Below are 13,977 nucleotides of genomic sequence, written 5' to 3' on the forward strand. Positions count from 1 at the left end.
GCACCGTATGTATACATAGGCCCCGAAGGGTCGTCTTGTTTCATCGATTTTTCGACTCTGCTACGATGGAAATCAGAGCTCCGATCACGCAGGCGCAGCATCGTACAGGAGACCCACACCATCGATCTCGCGCACGCACCTCTACGGTCTGCAGAATGCACAGGACAGAGAATCTAGGGTTTACAGTGCATACCGATTGCCGAAGCTTTTCACTCTCCTAGCCTATGGTGAAAAGATGACTTATCTTGTGGTTGAGTTTTATTTACCTGCATTAATATGCCAGGGAAATGATGGCGTGGCTTGGGAGCAAGTGGTAGCTAAAACGCTGAAATCTTGGGAAGTGGAGGCTTTGTGTAATGAATGGGATTGGAAAATTTAAATAAATATGAGTGTTTAGGGACATCAAGGGGCGGGGTCGTTAAAATGAACGCGATTAAAGGAGATGTAACAATTAATGGCATGATTGTGAAGGTCTTGGTGTGATGAAATGAGAGGGTTTGATGTATCAAATGTGATTTTAAGTGAGAGGGATTGATGTGATAAATGGGTTGAGTGTTATTTGATGGGAAGAACGGGTTGAAGGTGATTAAGTGAGCAGTTTTGTTGTAATGAATGGACTGAGTGAGATTACATGAGAGGTTTTGGTACGATGAATCACATGATTGTGAAGATCTGCTAATATTTAAGGAGAATTCATAAATGATATAAATGTGATTAGCTGAGAGGATTTGATATTTAGGTGGGTTGAAATTGTGATTAAATGAGAGTGCTTGATGTGATGAATGGGTTGAGTGTGATTAAATGAATAAATTAGATGTAATCAAGCAAGAGGGTTAGATTTGATGGTTGTGTTGTGTGTGAAGCTCTTAGAGTGATTACAGAGAAGATTTTTTTATAATGTGATTACGGATGTTGAACGGAACTTGATTAAGAAGATGGAGTAGTGACTCACTTAGTGGTGGGAAATATGGTATTTGAAAAAGTGATTAGACATGTTAAACTGAAGGATTAAGAAGAGAGAAGGGGCTGGGGTAATTTAATTGTAGAAAAGATTTGGTTTGAGCAAACAATGAAATCTGAAATCTTGGGAAAACAATGATAGGGTTTCGTCATGATGCCCTGAATGTGAAGATCTTGAATTGTTAATCTCAATGTGATTAAGACGAGGGAAGGATTTAGAGTGGTGGAAACAATTGTGGTTGTAACAGAATCTTTTTGATTGACATCTTGGTGAGAAACTTGTGGTTCAACATAGTAGTGGTTGAAGAGGAAATCTTGTGGTTTAATACAGTAGTAGTTGAAATGAGAAACTTTTGGTCTGGTGGGAAATGCTTGGTTTGATGGAGTGCAAAGTGATGGAATAACTTGTGGTTTGCTAATAATAGGAACTGATTTAGTGCTAGAGAAGGAAATTTTCTGGTTTTCTCCATGGACTGATATGCTGGGTACGTAAAGAAAGCACATGGACATGGACATGGACAAACAAGAGATAATACTTGTAGCTGCAGCGGCTTATGTGGCGGCTATGGTTATTTCCTTCTTGAAGAAAGCCATTGCATCCTCATATAGTGCTTACACTGGTGGGAACCATCATGACGAGGGTTCAAGCACTAGTTTGGTTACCTTGCAAACACACATCAAGGGTGCCACCTTGCCCCCTGGCTCGATGGGCTTGCCTTTCCTTGGAGAATCTCTCAGCTTCAAATCTCAACGCCACAAGTTCTGGATATCCCGACAACAACAGTGAGTCTTCTATTTTTCTTCCTGTTTTAATTTTCGTTGGCTTCGAGCATATAGGCTATTTGATCTTATGTGAAAAATAATTTTGGAAGGTTTCTTGGTTTTGTTTAGCTTTTAGTTTGTTTATTCTAGCTGAATTCAGACATATAAAGCCATGAGACCTTAGGATTTTCATATGACCAGAATTCCTATATAGCCAAAGAAGCGTAGAAAATACATCAACACAGATAAGATAATTTGTGGCAAACACACAGATTTTCTTTAGTTTGCTCTAAATGTCTAAGGTCAACCTGCCTGAAGACTGTGGAGTACAATGTATGTTAAAGCTTTTTTATTACATCTAAACAAGTATATGGATGCATGCATACTAATGTTTATGAGTTGGAAATTTGATGGTGATTAAATCATGCAGGTATGGGGATGTGTATAAAACCCATTTATTTGGTTACCCCTCCATTGTGGTAGCAGGACCCCAGGCAGCAAGGTTTGTGATGGTGGATCAGGCATGCTCTTTCCGGCAGAGAGGGCTGCCTCTTGTTGAGATGATGTTGGGATCCAACTTCTTCGGTTACCAACATGAGAAAATTCATGCCAATCTTAAGAAGATCTTTTATGGTCCCTTGCTTCCTGAAGCTCTCGAGAGATCCATTCCTATGGTGGAAGCCATAGCAATTGATATTTTGAAAGATTGGGATGGAAAGACTATCAATACGCTGGAAGAAGCTAAGAAGGTGTGGCATTATCTTTATGACGAGATATTCAAGACATGGGAGTTTAGTGCTTTTCAAGATAATTATAATGCACAGTGCTTAATAATAGTTTTTCTCCCGGAACTATGACCAGTACGTGTTTAAAGTGGCTATGGAATTTGTGGTTGGAGCTACACCAGAGCATGAGAAGGCAGAGCTAACAAGTGTTTGTGGACACTTAATAAGAGGTGTAAGCTCCCTAAGGAACAATGCACCGGGTACATGTTACTACAAGGCAATTAAGGTATTGATTATTGACATGTAATAAAGAGTTATGAAGCCTTTAGATGAAAGGCAGTGAATCTTTCATTTTTTATATCTCTTTTATATATTTATCTCCAACAACATGAAAAAGACTTACTCGTTTTGGTTACATGCCTTTCAACAAAAATATATGTAAACCCTTGACCTTCATCAATCTTGGAGTTTCAGACTAAACAAATATATAATGAATTTAAACTCGAAACCCAAATTTTCCGTAAGCTTCAGTTGCATTGTATAGACATTGCATATATTGATAGAGCAATGTGCAATATTGCATTTTTTACATTGTGGTAAGGCTCCCCATGTAATATATATATATATATTCTATTGGCTGAGATGTAATGTACTTAAGATTCCACTGTAACCCATCGAATATAAATTATTGTATGACCGTAATAAAGTGCTGAGTGCAGGACAGCAGGAAGAAAGCGTGTGCACTGTTGGATAAGATCATGAGTTCCCGGAGGGTGTCCAATGATGAGCTAAGATCTGGATCAAGGTTTTCTTTGTCATCATCAAATGACATGCTGGGCTTAATGATGAGGCTGGAAGACGAGAATGGGATCCAAATGAGTGATGAGGAGATCCATGACAATGTGCTCACGATCCTCCATGCTGCTTATGACTCCTCTGCCTCTGTCTTATGCTGGATCATCAAGGTCCTCACGGAGCATCCCAACCTCCTTGCCAGTATCAAGGTGACTTTGTTTATTTGTTTGTTTGTGTGTGTGTGAGTACGACAAAGATTGATTCAGATAGTTTTCTAAAGACAATAAGGTCATGTGTTCAACCCATATATACTCTAGGGAGTGTTGGAACCCAGGCCTACGTGTGAATAAAAATATGACTTACTTTGCCGAGGTTCAAATGTCACGAGTCTCACTGAATTATTAGATGACTGTATAGAATGTAGGGGTTGAACTCACACCTATGGTCTTTTTGTTTCTGATGAACAAACTTTAAAAACTGAGCTGCATCCTTATGGCTATGCTAGATATTGTCCCCGGTTAGCTTAAGTGATCCTAATAATGGCTCTTTTATACAATTTAGTATCATTTCCTCCTTACAGTAAGGTATATTGACTTCATAGATTATCTTTGGCCCCAAAATTTCTCCTTTGTGCAATCTTGATATCCTTTCCTCGTAATATAATAAGTCAACTTCGTGTTAAATATCTTGATTGAACACCCATTTTAAGTTTATAATGTTGATTCTCAATTTTTTAGGAAGAGCATGAAATGATTCATGCAGAAAAGGGATCTGATGAAAACATCAAATGGTATGATGTAAAAGAGCAAATGCAACTCTCGCTAAAGGTATGATTTATCTTTATGTTTTCATACAAATCAAATAAAGGACGCATGACTAATGCTGAAATAATTTACTTCGATTTCATAAGTAAGCAATATTCGGCAAGACTTTTCATTTCATGCTGCCTTCTAAATTGTTGGCACACTAATGATAAATGTCACTTAAAGTAACAATCACATGTTGTATTCATACTTCTTACACATCTATCAATTATCGAAAAGACATTATGACCCGAGTAGTTGTTATGCTTTACAGGTAATAAAAGAGACTCTACGGATAGCCAATGTCGTGGAGTTCTCTTATAGAGAAGCCGTTGAAGATGTATCATATAGTGGTATATCTAAACTCATTATACCAATTTATAAAAATCCATTATTTCTCACTGATTACAAGCTGACGAATTTTTTTGTATAAAGAAATATGATTAGCGTTTTTTATATTCTTAGGTATGGTTTTTCCCAAGGGCTGGCGTGTCATAATAGCACATGTTGCATACCATATGAACTCGGCATATTTTTCTTGCCCTAAAGAATTCGATCCCTCGAGATTCAGGGTGGGTTCAAATTTGGTACAAATTTTCAATCGTGTAGCTAACATATATGAGCAAATTACATGTAAATTGTTGAGCACATAATGTGTATTCTTGATCCAGGTTCAACCCAAGCTCTTTAGTTTTACACCATTTGGAAGTGGCTCTTATGGCTGCATCGGAAGGGAGCTATTTCACTTGCAAATACTTGTGTTTCTTCACCATCTTGTATTGAGATATAGGTATACTAAAAACATTTCTTATCTCATAAATTCTAATGCCATTACATAAACATAAATTGTCAAGGGCATGAAAGAGAATGTCTCACATTCATTCTGCCATCTATCAGTTGGAAGCATTGTGGAAATGAAGATGGTTCAGAGTTTGTGCCTACTCATGTGCCAAAGGGAGGATATCCTATTCACGTTAAAGAAAGGTAAATATAAATTTTAATGTTTTAAAGCAATCTAGTCGTAAGGGATATATACACACATTTCAATAAAACAACATACATGCAAATCAATGATAAGTTATAAAAAGCTAGGATTTGCATTACTTGGTACATGACCGATATCCTCCATTTTTGTACGTTTTTATTAATCTTCATCCTTTTTGTGTTTGTTTCTGGTTAGCTTTGTAAAGTTCAAATAAAACAAATATGGGGAGTTTATAAAGAGGCACTCATGCGGCTACAGAAACAACAATGTATGAAACACATTAGATTAGAGGTGCTGCAGAGTTTTCTTTGAGGTTAACCATAAAAGTAATGTGTACATTACATAGCCATCTAATCTGAAATTTAAACTAGAGTCTAAAATATGACCGTTACCTTTTCTGATAATACAGGGGTAATGATGAACAGTCTAGAAGGGTTGAAGGGATTAAGAAAACCCAGAAAACAAAGATAACATAAATGAATGTAGTTGCATGGGTATATTTGCATGAAAAGGACGTGAGAATTCCTGGTGATGTCAGTATAAATTAGGGCATGCGAAAATATATTCAGATCTACATATTGGTGAATGAGTAGAATCTAGATACTTACGAGACTTTGGAAGAATAACAACATTTTTTTCATAGCTGAATGTAGCTTCTATAATTTGATAATAGTACTCCTATCCTTTTCATAAGATGATACTGTATCTATTAAGTCAGCTTGGCCCTAATAGATCATCATCCCAATCATTATACATATCATGAAATAGAAAAGGTGTTTGTTGACATACCGGCCGTAATGGTATTATCAATAACCCATACCATGACATGATATACCATTTCAACCATTGTTCAAGAAAGATCTAATTGAATTTCCTTCAATCCTCTGATTAAAAGTAAATTTTTTGAACACTTCACTACCTTCATCAGAACCATCGCCTGCCTTTGGTTTCAGCAAAAGCGATGACAGCAAGTCCTGTACGTATACAGGAGTTAGCCTTAAGAACACAAATATATGATGTGATAAATAGAATATGACAGCGCATTAATGGATATCATCTATAAATATTGAAATGCAGCATGATAGTGGCACCACAACTCATCATTATCCCTGATCTTGTCAATCCAACAAACCCTTCACTTGATCACAATGCACTATGGTTAAACTTCAAGATGCATATAATACATGAAATGAAATACTCTAGTTTCTACTGAACCTTCCTGTAGAATCTAGATCATACAATGAAAAAGTCCTAAATTTATATGATATGGCAAAAATGAAGCTTCTTATGATAAATACCACTAAATTTAACTGATGTATCAAAATTAACCTTTGTTTGTGTTCTTTGATATACAAACAATTGTATTAGGTTTCACAGCAAAACATTAGAAAAAAATGAATTTTTAAGCTTTTGAATGGAAAACCAATATTATTGAGTTCTAGCTCAATCGGTGGAAGAGCATAGATCAAATCATTAACAAATGCAAATCCAGTGTAAACTATTGTACAATACTCTTGGTTTCCGTGTTGAGTTATTGCTCTGAAAAATAGTAAGCTTTGCTCTTTCTATTATCCTACTTACATTCCTCATCAAGAAGTCTTTACTAAGAATTACAGGAATTTTCAATTGGTGCAGTGTTAATAATATACTTATTAACTTGGAAATCTTTACTCTGTCTTACAACAGGAAAGTTCCATTTTGTGTAGTATAAAGTAATATACTTATTTGATTGGGTTTGTTCGAAACCCGAAAATTAAGATGATGTACAATAGCATACATTTCAAGACTCAAGTGACACCTTTTGTTTGTTTAAGAGCTATAAATAACATATTCACTTGAACTGGACATCTGTTGTTTGTATTCATATAAGTGTATATATATCAGGTTCATCAGGATTGGAATTGGCCTCATTCTTCATTTGTATTGTAATACTGTTTTCATAACTGAGCAATAATTGTGTGACGTCTATATATGCCTCGCATGTTCTGGTCGATGTGAAACCTCAAAATCAAGATGAACGAAGGCTCTCTCTACCTCGGGCAATCGTTCCAATTTGTCTTGTAAGCTTTCACCAATGTCATGAGCTTGGCGCAATGGCATCTTTTCTTCTAATACAATGTCTACCTCCACAAAATAATAGCCTCCGAATGTATATGCTCGAACTGTGTCAATTTGTTTCACGTCACGATGGTGATTCCAACTCAAGTATGTGAGCTTTTGTAGAAATTCTGGGGGAGCTGTCTCTCCTACAAGAGTTTTCACATTTTCTAGCACAGTGACAGACCAATTGTAGATGGTATACAAAGCCAACTGCATCACAAACAAGAAGAATAATTAGAGGAAAGGGAGCCATTATTTTTATCTCACTTGAGATAGATAAATTTTGAGTGATTTAAGTGTGCTTGTCTTGGTGTGTATAATATAAACAGTTGTTTCTATATACACACACACACTCTCTCTCTCTCTCTCTCTCATATATATATAAATTTATAGCAATATATATACACACACACACATAGAGAGAGAGAGAGAGAGAGAGAGAGAGAGAGAGAGAGAGAGAGAAGCTTTAGCATAAATCTCATGAATGAGGAAGACGCACTCGATGGAGCTCATTTGAAGGGGAGTATAGTTCAATATCCTTCTCAAAGTAACTAGCATTGATGCACAAGTTGCTTTGTTTCTAAATGCAAGTAAGATTCGTAATAACAAAAAGTGATGATACCAGGTGTTAAATTCTTCAAAGTTGTAAGAATGTTATTTCGTCACATGTGCACTAACATTTATATTTGAGAAGCGTGTTAGAAGTGATGTGACTCATGGAGAAACTTCTAAGGATTCGCTTGGGCCGACAACACATGATGCATCTTTTTGTTGTGGAGCAATTATTTGGAGGAACTTATGAGTGTGGAAGCCTACTTAGTTTTGCCATCAAATAATGTTGTCTTTGAGATCCATACTCTCACGAACATTAGTGGACATGTAATTGTGGAAGATGGAAAGATTTGGGGTTACCTTATGTACATGGGGTAGTTATTATACGTTTTAGTAAAGAACACTTGCCATCTTTAAGCGCACAGTTCATATTTATTGCAATTCTATTTGGGACAAACACAAGGAGCCAAATTTGTTATTTTAATGCAATGTCATACGACTAACCACAAACAGAACCTTACATTTAAAAACCAAATGCATAAAGCACAATGGAAGATGTGGAGAAGAGAGAACAACTTTGTGCGAGGTATTGTAGGGCGTGACAGAATGCACATAGTGCAAAGGGCGGCAATATTCAATGATGATTTTCTCTTCTGTATCTCTTTATTGAATTGGTAGGGGTATTCTGGTAATTGCGGTGGTGTGTGGAGAATTTTGGTAATTCAGTTTGCTGTAGATTGATAAGAAAAATGTGATGTAATGGCACTTTCAATAATTTGGTAATTTTTTCGAGCCACGTTATACACTACGACAAACTGAGAGAGAGAGAGAGAGAGAGAGAGAGAGAGAGAGAGAGATGTATTCTAAGCCTTACCACAATAGCACCCGAAGGATCTATCCACCATGCGAAGCGAGCAGCCAAGAGCGCAGCAACAAGACCCAGTGTATTGGTCACAACGTCAAAGAAATGATCCTTTGCATATGCTCGAACAATCTCGTTCTTGTAAAGTCGACAAAGTATCATAAGGAAGAACTTGATAATTGTCACAGATACCATGACAGAAATTATCCAGATTTTCTTGTCACCGTTGAGATCAATTGTTGAATCCTGACAGGGCAATTCAAAAGGAGAAAATAAATTGTTTTGATTATCAACTTGGACTGTATATTTCCTTCAGTAGTATTCAAATTTCTTTTATTTCATCTCAGCTTCTTAGTTTACATCTACATAACAATTAGATAATCATTCATGTTTGGAACTTCCGTTCACCAAAACACTACTAGAATTTCTGAACTTTTCACGAGGAATGTTAGTAAATTGAAAAAAATCCAACAAAAACATATCAACTAGAATTGCAATATTTTCTCGTGGTTTCACAGCCAAATAGCAAAGAAATTATTTTAGATCACCACGGCTCTTTTATATCCCATTCATTAATTATACCATACGCTAGCACAATTACTGCATATTCTACTATGTTAAAAACTGCAAAGAAGCTGAAACTGTACGTTTATTTAATCTAACCAACAAGTCCTTCATTTCCTTCAATAAAACACTAAAATATGCGAATTATATATCAAACTTACTTTAGCTATTAGTATTCGTGCTGATTCCAGCAGGATTTGGAGACCCAAGGTAGCCATAACAGATGCAAAGACCAAAATACCCTGATTTAAGGAGCAGGAATTGAAACATGCTCAGTTTTAAATGCAAAGGTTCTTGAACACAAAGCAACTAATACGAAGAAAATGAACAAAGAAAATGGTCTACTGGATCTCTAACGGGGAACTCTGGAAAGTTTATGCAGAGAGACATTTGCTGCCTCTGATGTACATAGCTTTGTTCTTCAAATAGAAAAATTGATCCTCCATTTTCTAGGACTGTTGAAGAATAAATATAAAAGAACGAAAAGTTGAATACTTCCAAATTTCACCATTAAAATCCTCCACATCTGTGGTGGAGAAAATGTTATATATGAAATTTAAGTGTATATGGAAATGGCATGTATGGAGATTAACTTGATTTGGTTTCATTCTGACAATTCTTTTACATGTATTTTAATAACTCATTAACGCAATGAAAACTGTAATATGCTGATAAATCTGATCAATATATATCTACACATACATATGCATATATATATGTAGACACATGCATACCACAGGTTGCATCCGATTCTTGCCAATAGGGTAAACATAAGGATTTGGACGCTTAATGGTATGAGCCGTGAACCAGAGAATGAAACCAGAAAGCAGGTCCAGGAGGGAGTCTAAAGTAGAGGCGATGATGGCCAAAGATCCACTCTTTACTGAAACAAAGACCTTCATAGCAAACAGGAACATATTGGCGTAGTTAGAAATCAGGATGGCGAAGTTCTCCTTCTTCGCCAAAGCGTCACGTTCCTCCTCAGCCTGAAATTATGATATTATCAAGAAGAATATGAGCTCTGATATAAATCCCTATCTAGATATCTGCCTTTCTCCTCTATCATAGTCCTTCTCCGTGATTAAATTAAAGCTTCGTGCTCCCTCTAACGCCTAGTGTAAGTGTAGCGACAGATCACAGTTGGATATTTTTCTGTAAATATATCTATTAAGTTTAAATCTTAGTCCATTTCGGTGATTAAATTAAAGCTTCATGCTCCTTCTAACGCCTAGTGCAAGTCTAGCGACAGATCAAACTTGGATATTTTTCTGTCTATATATCTATTAAGTCTAAATCATCACGTCAATTCCTGCTTCCGTCTACGCTGGGGAGGGCTGACGCAAATCAGTCTTACCTTATTCTCTGCATATTTTTTTATCATATGTATATCTACATTATGATTTCTTCTTGCTTCGCTGTATATTTATAATTCCGATTTTTTAGCTAGAATAAATACCTGCAGGCGTTCTTCTTCATCAGTATTCATCTCCACCAAAGCGTCGAGATCATTGAATTCCTTCAATATCTCTCTCTGCTCATGATAGTATTTGTCCAATCCCGTGCGTCTACCTGAACACACATTTCTCTCTCTCTCGCTCATGCTTATACCAAATTAACAATTCAGAACGAATCGGTATTAAGCGGAAATTAAGGTATACAAGGAACCAGTACTCAAATCAAGGAGCGAGCTTTTGAATACCACAGAAGCTAGCATGGAAATAAACAGTGAGATTAGATCAGGCGAATGAAACAATTGCAGTCACACCTCAAATAAATGTGATAATCTGCAAATCTATAAAGACGGATTACATAAGAGAGAAAGGCTGTGGAAAGCAAGGATTACTTAAAAGAGAAAGGCGATGGAAATAAAAAGTTTTACTTTAGAGAGAAAGGCTATGGAGAGCAAGGATTACTTCAGAAAGAATAGCTGTGGAAAATAAGGATTACTTGGGAAAGAATGGCCATGGAAGGTAGGAAAGAAAGTTTAAGAGATAGAGAAAGACGCACGTATTCCAATTATACCTAGGGCCTTCAAGCACTGATCGACGATGGCGCCATTGCAGCAATATGATAATGAAGATTCCCTGCTATGTGAAGTAGAGTTATACAACTGTTGATGTTCATGAAGATGACTTAATTGAGGAGGATGAACTACATTAACTGGACGTTCGAGACGAAGTTCAGAAGCTTTGATACGCCATGATTCTCCAGCATCATCATCAACTTCTTCTTCTTCTTCTTCTTCATGATGATGATCAGAGGAGACTAAAGATTCAGTCAAGAGTACGTGTCCCGCCTGCTCGTGAGGATGATCAGATGAAGGAGCAGCAAGATCAGGGGCTGCCATGGCTCTAAATTAACTCCTGGGAATGAAGCTCGGAGCTCGGAGCTCTCCTAGCTGCAAAAGAGGGGATATTATGGACGAAGGAAAAAGGCAGGAAGAGAAACGTTAGGGTTAGGGTTAGGGTTAAGTATGAAAGCAAACGTTAGGGTTAGGATTAGGGGTCTGCGTCGCAATGGCGAGATAGAGAAAGATTAGAGAGAGAGAGAGAGGGGCTTCTCCTTCATAATATGTATTATTAGTTGTTTAATTAATAGTTTATTAATTAGTGTTTTTTAATTAAATAATAAATAAACATTAGTATTTTTTCTATAATCCAACGAAATAGCACTCCGAAATTGTATTTTTCATTTTTTATTCTCGTTTTCGAAGCTCCATTTCACTTATTAATTCGTTGTAACTAAAATTAAGAAAGTGGAATGTGGGAATCGAACCTGCGACCTCCTTTTCGAGTCTCTGCAGAGACTTTATTTTCTTTTTTCCGGGGGCTCTTCTTCATATCGACAGAATTATTTAATAATTTTTATTTTATTTATTTAAATAATAAATAAGCCCTCCTATTTTTTTTTATAAATCCACAAAATAACACGCCGAATTTTGTATTTTTCATTCTTTTATTCTCGTTTTCGAAGCTCCAATATCGGCAGAATTATTTAATAATTTTTATTTTATTTATTTAAATAATAAATGAGCCCTCCTTTTTTTTTTTATAAATCCACAAAATAACACGCCGAAATTTGTATTTTTCATTCTTTTATTCTCGTTTTCGAAGCTCCAATTTCACTTGTTATTAATTCGTTCTAACTGAAATAAGAAGTGGAATGTGGGAATCGAACCCGGGACCTTTTCTTCGTGTCTCTGCAGAGTCTTCTTTTGTTTCTTTGGGGAAATGTGGGAATCGAACCCGCGACCTTTTCTTCGTATCTCTGCAGATTTTCTTTTGTTTCTTCTTCTTCATCTCCGCCTCCGCCATCGCCATCGCCATCGCCATCGTCTGTCGAAGCGAAAAGCCTCTTTCCATCTCAACAAACCAAACGCCGAACGAGAAGAATGCAGAACGCACAGGCTCTCCTGCGAAGCCCCTTTCTGTCAGAGGCAGTACGCGACCATGGCAAGAGCCAAGTCAGAAGAAGAGGCTAGCTTTCTGTTTTTTGTTTTCTTTTGTGATTATTTGATTCTGCGGTGTCTGCTGTTCGAGTCTATTTTCCATGGAAAGCTTGATCAAACCGAAGCTGCATTGCCTTGCCTTCTTCTCTTCCACTCGTGTTCCCGCTCTTCAACGGTTACAGAAACGCATTCCGGAGACGACTGAAGAAGAAAGAAACATCGATAAAATCCGATCATTGTAAAGGAAAAACAAAAGGTGAGGTGATTGAAAATCTCTGTCTCTGTCTCTGTCTCTGTCTCTCGGTCTGAATGTGGTTTAGCCTGATTTCTTCTTAGATGGAGAAGAACGCCACAACTCTTCTTTCTGGTGTGGCGTTGGTCATGGTTTCTCCTGCTGGTATGTCTATCTGTACAAAACACTGTCTCTCCTTCCTCTGTACAAAGGAGACAATGGCACCTCCTGGTGTTGCAAATCTGCAAGATTGTATGTCAATTTCTAAGGATGCATCATGCAAATGCTCTACAATTGTGTACTCTCTCTTCTGCACTCAAGCATATTTGCATTAGAACATTGATGGAATTTGGGCTTTAGCAATGCACTATGAGCAAAGATTATGTACATAATGTACATTAATTAGAACATTGATGGAATTTGGGCATTAAAAATGCATTATGAACAAAGATTATGTATGTACATATATGTACATTAGTTAGAAGTTAGACATTGATGGAATTTGGGGATTATCAATGCACTACGAACAAAGATTATGTACACATGAACATTAATTAGAATTTAGAACATTGATTGAGTTTGGGCATTATCAATGCACTATGAACAAAGATTCAGCAAGGCACGGGATTTAGGCATAGATGATCGTGACGGAAAATTAATGCTCCGATGTCTTCCATCACAGACAAGATTTCTATGTTACCCCCCCATGTGGTAAAGCTTGTTGTGTTCACCAACCTTGATAGGTATGGACACCATATTGTATGGTGAATATATAACGTTCATTGCAGTGCTAGGTCTGACAAATTTTCTTCTGTGCACAAATTGTGATCATGATGGAGTTCATAATGCACTGCAACCAACTTACAAATGATGAATGAATTTCGGTGGTGCTAGGTTTGACGCATTTTCGTGTGTGCACAAATTGTGGTCATGAAAGAGTTTAGAATGAATTGCGACCAACTTATATAGATGATGAATGAATTTCATTACGATAGCAATAATCGTCATTTGCGGATCCAATAAGGATGTCATAATATTGTCCTTTATGGACTTTGGATCAACGTGTGTTATGTTTGGTTTAAAAATGATAAACATATCATTATCTTTATATGCCATATATAAAACTTTAATGCGCAAATTAGTTACATCCCACGTGTTTCTTAGAAAATTACTCAAAACGTTGTTGGAA

General features: G+C 36.7%; 2 protein-coding genes across 6 annotated transcripts; one reads left to right on the top strand and one right to left on the bottom strand.

Moving 5' to 3' along the window:
• On the top strand, positions 1-5,725 carry LOC147861270 (abscisic acid 8'-hydroxylase 1-like). Of its 4 annotated transcripts, XM_087323965.1 has the most exons (11): positions 1-227; positions 1,386-1,743; positions 2,153-2,471; positions 2,584-2,733; positions 3,167-3,451; positions 3,980-4,069; positions 4,320-4,398; positions 4,511-4,617; positions 4,717-4,835; positions 4,943-5,029; positions 5,440-5,725. In XM_087323965.1, the coding sequence occupies exons 2-11, from the start codon at positions 1,463-1,465 to the stop codon at positions 5,504-5,506; spliced, it is 1,584 nt and encodes a 527-aa protein (XP_087180091.1). In that variant the 5' UTR covers positions 1-227; positions 1,386-1,462; the 3' UTR covers positions 5,507-5,725. The 4 variants fall into 4 exon arrangements, with proteins under 4 accessions (XP_087180091.1, XP_087180092.1, XP_087180093.1 ...); XM_087323966.1 differs by having other exon boundaries at positions 1-1,743; positions 5,226-5,725; XM_087323967.1 differs by having other exon boundaries at positions 1-1,743; positions 2,209-2,471.
• Positions 5,726-6,649: 924 nt separating this feature from the next.
• Positions 6,650-11,579, bottom strand: LOC147861271 (metal tolerance protein 11-like). 2 transcript variants are annotated; one of them, XM_087323970.1, is made up of 6 exons: positions 11,131-11,579; positions 10,565-10,677; positions 9,843-10,094; positions 9,270-9,350; positions 8,557-8,790; positions 6,650-7,340 (listed from the first exon to the last, which is right to left on the bottom strand). In XM_087323970.1, the coding sequence occupies exons 1-6, from the start codon at positions 11,453-11,455 to the stop codon at positions 6,996-6,998; spliced, it is 1,350 nt and encodes a 449-aa protein (XP_087180096.1). In that variant the 5' UTR covers positions 11,456-11,579; the 3' UTR covers positions 6,650-6,995. The 2 variants fall into 2 exon arrangements, with proteins under 2 accessions (XP_087180096.1, XP_087180095.1); XM_087323969.1 differs by having other exon boundaries at positions 11,116-11,579.
• Positions 11,580-13,977: the final 2,398 nt, after the last annotated feature.

The sequence above is a fragment of the Azolla caroliniana genome, unplaced genomic scaffold (genome assembly GCF_043228905.1).
Source record: "Azolla caroliniana isolate FFs.n. ecotype wild unplaced genomic scaffold, voAzoCaro1.0.p SCAF_8, whole genome shotgun sequence".
NCBI classification, from domain to species: domain Eukaryota; kingdom Viridiplantae; phylum Streptophyta; class Polypodiopsida; order Salviniales; family Salviniaceae; genus Azolla; species Azolla caroliniana.

Coding starts and splice junctions, on each gene's coding strand:
- LOC147861271 (XM_087323969.1), bottom strand. CDS start 11,455: ATGGCAGCCCCTGATCTTGCTGCTCCTTCATCTGATCATCCTCACGAG. Junction 9,351..9,842: donor AGAATCGGATGCAACCTGTG/GTATGCATGTGT, acceptor TCCTTAAATCAG/GGTATTTTGGTCTTTGCATC. Junction 7,341..8,556: donor ATCCTTCGGGTGCTATTGTG/GTAAGGCTTAGA, acceptor TTTGTGATGCAG/TTGGCTTTGTATACCATCTA.
- LOC147861270 (XM_087323965.1), top strand. CDS start 1,463: ATGGACATGGACATGGACAAACAAGAGATAATACTTGTAGCTGCAGCG. Junction 2,472..2,583: donor CGCTGGAAGAAGCTAAGAAG/GTGTGGCATTAT, acceptor AACTATGACCAG/TACGTGTTTAAAGTGGCTAT. Junction 4,836..4,942: donor CATCTTGTATTGAGATATAG/GTATACTAAAAA, acceptor GCCATCTATCAG/TTGGAAGCATTGTGGAAATG.